This window comes from Haliotis rufescens, unplaced genomic scaffold (genome assembly GCF_023055435.1).
Source record: "Haliotis rufescens isolate VD_foot unplaced genomic scaffold, xgHalRufe1.0.p SCAF_7, whole genome shotgun sequence".
Classification (NCBI taxonomy): domain Eukaryota; kingdom Metazoa; phylum Mollusca; class Gastropoda; order Lepetellida; family Haliotidae; genus Haliotis; species Haliotis rufescens.
This window is the reverse complement of record NW_025964361.1, coordinates 55,385,580-55,393,426: the sequence shown is the minus strand read 5'-3', so window position 1 is coordinate 55,393,426 and position 7,847 is coordinate 55,385,580. Positions and strand designations below refer to the sequence as shown.

The 7,847-nt window shown below is 43.6% G+C and overlaps 1 protein-coding gene across 1 annotated transcript; it reads left to right on the top strand.

Annotated features, from left to right (window-relative positions):
- The first annotated feature begins 2,852 nt into the window (after window positions 1–2,852).
- LOC124133723 lies at window positions 2,853–5,528 on the top strand. The gene has a single exon (XM_046498222.2). The coding sequence runs from the start codon at window positions 2,929–2,931 to the stop codon at window positions 4,006–4,008; it is 1,080 nt and encodes a 359-aa protein (XP_046354178.2). The 5' UTR covers window positions 2,853–2,928; the 3' UTR covers window positions 4,009–5,528.
- Window positions 5,529–7,847: the final 2,319 nt, after the last annotated feature.

The following is a 7,847-nucleotide window of genomic DNA, read 5'->3' as shown; positions in this document are numbered from 1 at the left end:
TACAACAACCAAGATGCCATGTCATGATAACCCGGCTGGCATGTTGTCACGTGAGTCGACTATACAACAATCAAGATGTCATGTCATGATAACCCAGCTGGCATGGTGTCACGTGAGTCGACTATACAACAACCAAGATGCCATGTCATGATAACCCGGCTGGCATGTTGTCACGTGAGTCGACTATACAACAACCAAGATGTCATGTCATGATAACCCAGCTGGCATGGTGTCACGTGAGTCGACTATACAACAACCAAGATGTCATGTCATGATCAACCAGCTGGCATGGTGTCACGTGAGTCGACTATACAACAACCAAGATGCCATGTCATGATAACCCAGCTGGCATGGTGTCACGTGAGTCGACTATACAACAACCAAGATGTCATGTCATGATAACCCAGCTGGCATGGTGTCACGTGAGTCGACTATACAACAACCAAGATGCAATGTCATGATCAACCAGCTGGCATGGTGTCACGTGAGTCGACTATACAACAACCAAGATGTCATGTCATGATAATCCAGCTGGCATGGTGTCACGTGAGTCGACTATACAACAACCAAGACGTCATGTCATGATATCCCAGCTGGCATGGTGTCACGTGAGTCGACTATACAACAACCAAGATGTCATGCCATGATCAACCAGCTGGCATGGTGTCACGTGAGTCGACTATACAACAATCAAGATGTCATGTCATGATAACCCAGCTGGCATGGTGTCACGTGAGTCGACTATACAACAACCAAGATGCCATGTCATGATAACCCGGCTGGCATGTTGTCACGTGAGTCGACTATACAACAATCAAGATGTCATGTCATGATAACCCAGCTGGCATGGTGTCACGTGAGTCGACTATACAACAACCAAGATGTCATGTCATGATAACCCGGCTGGCATGGTGTCACGTGAGTCGACTATACAACAACCAAGATGTCATGTCATGATAACCCAGCTGGCATGGTGTCACGTGAGTCGACTATACAACAACCAAGATGTCATGTCATGATAACCCAGCTGGCATGTTGTCACGTGAGTCGACTATACAACAACCAAGATGCCATGTCATGATAACCCGGCTGGCATGTTGTCACGTGAGTCGACTATACAACAATCAAGATGTCATGTCATGATAACCCAGCTGGCATGGTGTCACGTGAGTCGACTATACAACAACCAAGATGCCATGTCATGATAACCCGGCTGGCATGTTGTCACGTGAGTCGACTATACAACAACCAAGATGTCATGTCATGATAACCCAGCTGGCATGGTGTCACGTGAGTCGACTATACAACAACCAAGATGTCATGTCATGATCAACCAGCTGGCATGGTGTCACGTGAGTCGACTATACAACAACCAAGATGCCATGTCATGATAACCCGGCTGGCATGGTGTCACGTGAGTCGACTATACAACAACCAAGATGTCATGTCATGATAACCCAGCTGGCATGGTGTCACGTGAGTCGACTATACAACAACCAAGATGCCATGTCATGATAACCCAGCTGGCATGGTGTCACGTGAGTCGACTAAACAACAACCAAGATGTCATGTCATGATAATCCAGCTGGCATGGTGTCACGTGAGTCGACTATACAACAACAAAGACGTCATGTCATGATATCCCAGCTGGCATGGTGTCACGTGAGTCGACTATACAACAACCAAGATGTCATGTCATGATAACCCAGCTGGCATGGTGTCACGTGAGTCGACTATACAACAACCAAGATGCAATGTCATGATAACCCAGCTGGCATGGTGTCACGTGAGTCGACTATACAACAACCAAGACGCCATGTCATGATAACCCAGCTGGCATGGTGTCACGTGAGTCGACTATACAACAACCAAGATGTCATGTCATGATAACCCAGCTGGCATGGTGTCACGTGAGTCGACTATACAACAACCAAGATGTCATGCCATGATCAACCAGCTGGCATGGTGTCACGTGAGTCGACTATACAACAATCAAGATGTCATGTCATGATAACCCAGCTGGCATGGTGTCACGTGAGTCGACTATACAACAACCAAGATGCCATGTCATGATAACCCGGCTGGCATGTTGTCACGTGAGTCGACTATACAACAATCAAGATGTCATGTCATGATAACCCAGCTGGCATGGTGTCACGTGAGTCGACTATACAACAACCAAGATGTCATGTCATGATAACCCAGCTGGCATGGTGTCACGTGAGTCGACTATACAACAACCAAGATGTCATGTCATGATCAACCAGCTGGCATGGTGTCACGTGAGTCGACTATACAACAACCAAGATGCCATGTCATGATAACCCAGCTGGCATGGTGTCACGTGAGTCGACTATACAACAACCAAGATGTCATGTCATGATAACCCAGCTGGCATGGTGTCACGTGAGTCGACTATACAACAACCAAGATGTCATGTCATGATAACCCAGCTGGCATGGTGTCACGTGAGTCGACTATACAACAACCAAGACGCCATGTCATGATAACCCAGCTGGCATGGTGTCACGTGAGTCGACTATACAACAACCAAGACGTCATGTCATGATAACCCAGCTGGCATGGTGTCACGTGAGTCTACAATACTAGAACCCAACAATGAGCGTTGGTCACCTGTCCGTTGTGCTCGACTCAACGTACTGCGCCAAGTGAAATCCTTTCCCCTTCCAATCCGTCTCGCTTGGATAACTCCATATCTTTCTGTCTATTCATTTCATTTCGCCAATAACATGACAACATTCATATCCCTTGGCATTGTATGGGTCTTTGTACTCAAAGAATGTACCACCACAACATAACAATCCGCGTCTTTAGAAGACAGCATTGCAGGTTCGTGACCCGACAGTGTGTTACGTGTGTTTGTGCCTGGCGACACACCGACTACCGAATGCCGTGTAAGAGGCAAATATGTTTCAGCTTAAACTCTCCAAAGTAACCGAGGACAGCGCAGACACGGAAAATAGCAAGCCCTCATCAGAAACCAGAGTGAAAACAACGTCAGTGGAGAGAAAATCTAGGCAGAATTCGAGTAGGGATCATGGGTACGAGAAGACGCGACAGTCAGTAAGAACTCTTCCTCCTTTGAAGGGGAAGGTACCTCCGAGCAAATGGCCGCATGGACGTGCCTCTATCAGCGAAGGTATAAAACCACCAAGGAAGCAGACGGCAAGCGAGGCAGATTCCCAATCAGCTCTGGACCCGAGGCGTGCTTCTGTTCCACTGCCAAAGCAAAGTGGTAAGACCATGTTCGCAGGCCTTGGACGAAAGGTAACAAGCATGGTACGCGCTAGATTGGCCTTCCAGGGAGATAACAAGAAACGAGACGAAATCATGAACTCTAACACAATGGAAGCGATCCACGAGATGCCCAAAGCCCCGCGTTTCAGCTCCTTCCTCTCCCCGGAGGCTCAGTACGCTATGATGATGGGGTATGAGGATGTTCTTCATCACCAGCTCAGCATGTCTCATCCAGAGTACCGCTCGGTCCTGAGGAGGAACAAGACCCCGATGATTCGCATGGGAATTGTAAAACTGAAGCACGGCAAGATAGGCGCGTCAAGAACATCCTTAGCTGTTGGAGACGGCGGAGGTGATTCCGATCCGGAGACTGAGGCGACACCTGCACCACCGGAAGTGGATGAGGACGACATGGATGAAATGTGTAGAGCTGATTCACCAAGCCGCAAAACTATGGCGCCTTCTGCCACCAACACATCGACGTTGTTTTCCCAAAAGACATCGTTGCGGAAGTCAAAGGCTCAGATGATTCCCCTGGATCGGCGTCTGGAACTGACATACAGGATGGAGAGCGCGATGGACATCTTGGACACGCTGAGGCGACATCACGGTCAGCCTCCTATCTCTCCCCGAGTCCGGCTGAATAAACGAGCCATTGCTCCCATCAGAGACTATAACTCGTGGACGAATGTATGGAAGAGAGAATTTTCCCAAAGTGACAGAAGGCACTCACCTAAATTTAAGGTCTGAAATTCTTTTTTGGAAAAACAATGTGAAATATTCAATGTCCAAGAGTGTTTGTGGGTTTGCATCGTATGACATAGAAACGGATTTGAAGGTTTGTGGTGTATTTCATGGGCCGTTTGAACTGGCAAAAAAATATATATATTTCAATGTCATTGTTGTCAACAATAGCGAGAAAACAAATACTTGTGTATCGAGGAACTCATCGTTCCATGTGACGCCATTTTTTATTGTCTGTAAATAGTCATATCTTCTGAAATCATATAAAATATCAAATCTATTGTCTTAAAACAAATATTTGTTTAAATGTATCTACCGAACGATAAGGGCTTTTTACCTTATATTGTTCTTTTTGTTTGAGCAACATATAAAAGAGCGATCATCCGAACTGTACGCCTGGAAAAGATTGACTGTTTGCCTCTCCAATTGTAGTCATAAAAAGTGCTTGTATGTGTTATTTTGTTGTATAACGTTTAAAAAACGTAATTGCGATTTTCATTAACATACGTTTGTCAATTACATTTGTTCTGGTATTTGGTTTCGCTTTCGTGCTGTTCTGCGCTGAACTTCCGCTTCACGTGCATTAAGAAACAGAAACAGCAATGCCAGAAGGGGAGCACAATTGCGCCCATGGGGATGCCTATTTCTTGCCAAAATGTCCCCTCATTTCACTTAGATTGTCCAGCATCTTTCGTGTTGGTTTTTCAAATAACGTCAGAAGACATTTGCTTTCATTTTTGAATAATTGACCTGAATCTTTAAAGACAGAGATGTAAACTACGGTTATAACGAACTGAAAGGGACCACTGAGTTTAGTTCGTTATAACCGTAGTTTGTTTAAAGCATATTTACAACATAAAATCAAGGAATGGACGGGACCAAAAAAACAGTTCGTTATATCCGTCAGTTCGTCCTAAGCGTGTTCGTTGTAAACGTCGTTTACTGCATATCAAAGGTCACCACGTTTAGTGACAAATGTCATCGGGATTAAGGAATGCAGTTTTATCGTGTGGAATAAACGATTTCAAGTTAAAGATAAGTTTATGTTATAGTATGATAATTGCGTCCGTCTTGTTATTAGCGCTTGGATTGCTTGAATCATAATTAACAAGAGACCAGCACAGGAATGCCTGTGAATCACCTGCATATTATCTGCCTAAGTGTATGTCGTGATGGGCTTACAGTAAACTGCCGGTTATAACGAACTCAAAGAGACCACTAATTTTAGTTCGTTATAACCGTAGTTCGTTATAAGCATATATGCAGCATATATACAAAAAAATGTCGGGGACTAAAAATAAGTTCGTTATATCGGTCAGTTCGTTATAAGCGTGTTCATTATGAACGTAGTTCACTGTATTATGAACAGCATAGCCCTGGACCTCCTTCCTCAAAACAGTCTTAGCGCATTCATGTCCCCGCGGCAGAAAACTACATTCGCCAGCCTGCGGTGTAGACTTTGTGTTTCGTATCCCTCCCGGCGAAACGAGTTTTCCATAAACAAAAATGTACTCTATCTGAAAACAAGTTGTACAAAAAAGAAGTTCCGTCATTGCAAAGTGATAATTTCTAATTCATGACGGATGACGGATTAATGATTAGTTGTAAACAATATTCACATATATACCGTTCAATGAAATGAACAACCATCACATTTGCATGCCGTATTGATTAATTCAGCACATGACGTATTGATTAAGTACGGTTGTTCTTCCATCTGCTCACGTATTGTTCCAATGTATGTGTTTTTTCTAACTTTATCATTACTGTGATGTTTGTTGTACTGCTCCACTGATTTCAAATGTGACTCGATCTTTAATGCAGCAACTCAGTTATCAATTCCACATATAATCGGAGACTAATCAATTCAACATCCCTACGCAAATGTAAAATTTCAAAGGACAATCAATGATAAAGTTGATCATTAAATATTTAGTCAAAATGATTTCTTTGGGACGGGTACAAAGTTTTGTTTGAATATCAACTTGCTAATCATTGGGAGGTTCGAGATGGGTTATGTCCCTTTCCACGTTGCTGAGACTGTGTCTTTAGAGTGAGTGAGTTTGGTTCAACTCCGCTTTGAACAGAATTCCAGATAATCACGACGTGTCAGATTGGTGTGGGGAAAGCTCGAAGTCTAAAAGAATTGAAACTTTGGGGAAACCCAGGAGCGCGGATATGGTGTTGACAAACCTAGAAACATAATCAGGGCGAACAGGGATTCGAACCCACTATCATAGTTTTCAGTTACGCCTAATGGATGAAACACTGAACAGAGAATTGCGACCTGACCTTAAAGCAAACCTGACGCATAGCACACATATAAATATTAAAACACAAACACCTAAACGGAACACACACAAACACTACGACATAAACATTCACACAAACACACACATAATATACAGATACATACACTGACACACCCCTGCTGAGAATGACACTCACACATAAGTCATACGATACAATATACAGTTGAGTCTGTCTGAACCGGACTTGGTTTGGGCCGACACTAAATTCCACTTTAGGCAAAAGTATAATGAGGTCACACTTTCTTTATTTGATTGTTTTCGGATTTTTTGCTAACAAATTATCTTAGTGGGTCAAAATATAAAGAAATTCGTGGGGCACAATAGTTTTGCATTTTCATAAATTCGTAAGGGGTCGGTGGGTTATAACGACCAAAAAATAATGCTAATTCGGTTTGCAGTGCAGGGGCTTTACCATTATACAGTAATATGTACATGTATACTTACTTCTGTCACCTGGGTGGTTAAAGTGTTCCTCGTCACGCCGAAGACCCGGGTTCGATTCAAGACATGGGTACAATGTGTTAAGCCCATTTCTGGTGTCCCCCGTCGTGATATTACTGGAATATTGCTAAAAACGGCGTCAAACCATACTCACTCATTCACTCACTCACTAATAACACTGTATTTGAACATATGTCCGTATTGTAAAGTGTCGGGGAAAATAAAATAATGGTGGCTTAAACTGAAACAAACAAAAAAATGGTTATTCGAATGTGATTGTTTTTGTTTGTTTGTTTGTTTGTTAAACGCCGCACTCAGCAATATTACAGCTATATGACGGCGGTCTGTAAATAATCGAGTCTGGACCAGACAATCCAGTAATTGACATCATGAGCATCGACCCACTCAATTGGGATACGATGACGTGCATCAACCAAGTAAGCGAGCCTGACCATCCGATCCCGTCAGTCGCCTTTTACGACAGGCATAGTTGCTTTTTACGGCAAGCTTGGGATGCTGAAGACCTACTCTACCCTGGCTCTTCACGGGTCGAATGTGATGTAGTTGACACGGGTATCATAGACAATATTACATGCATCATGGCAGTGAGTATCTCACAACAGGTGACGTGCACATGCCGTTTCAAGGAACATGGGGGTAGCAATTTCGACGACTGTTTTCAAGTGTACATTTTCTAGTGCCCGGCAGCATATATCCATGTTTGACTTCATGTGACAAAACAGATACAGATATTGCTATCTCGACTTTTATACTTCGATATATCGGTTCGGACAACTGAACTGTGAGGATAGTGCCGTTGACTACTAAAGGGGAAGAATCGTACTACTGATAACTCGATATACTCCGATTCTCGATTGCGAGGCCTAGCAGAGAATGTGTGGTAGGCGGGTGAGGACAGTAGATAGTGTTTTTTCTGGTCGTTGGGTTTGTTTCTGCCAAGAAGGATACACTGTATTAAGCCCATAGGTGCTTCAAGTCCCTTCGTCAATACTTGCTGAATCAAGAATAGTGTACACCACTTACGATACTCACGCCTATTAATAAACAAACCATGTTTTTAGAGATCATTTT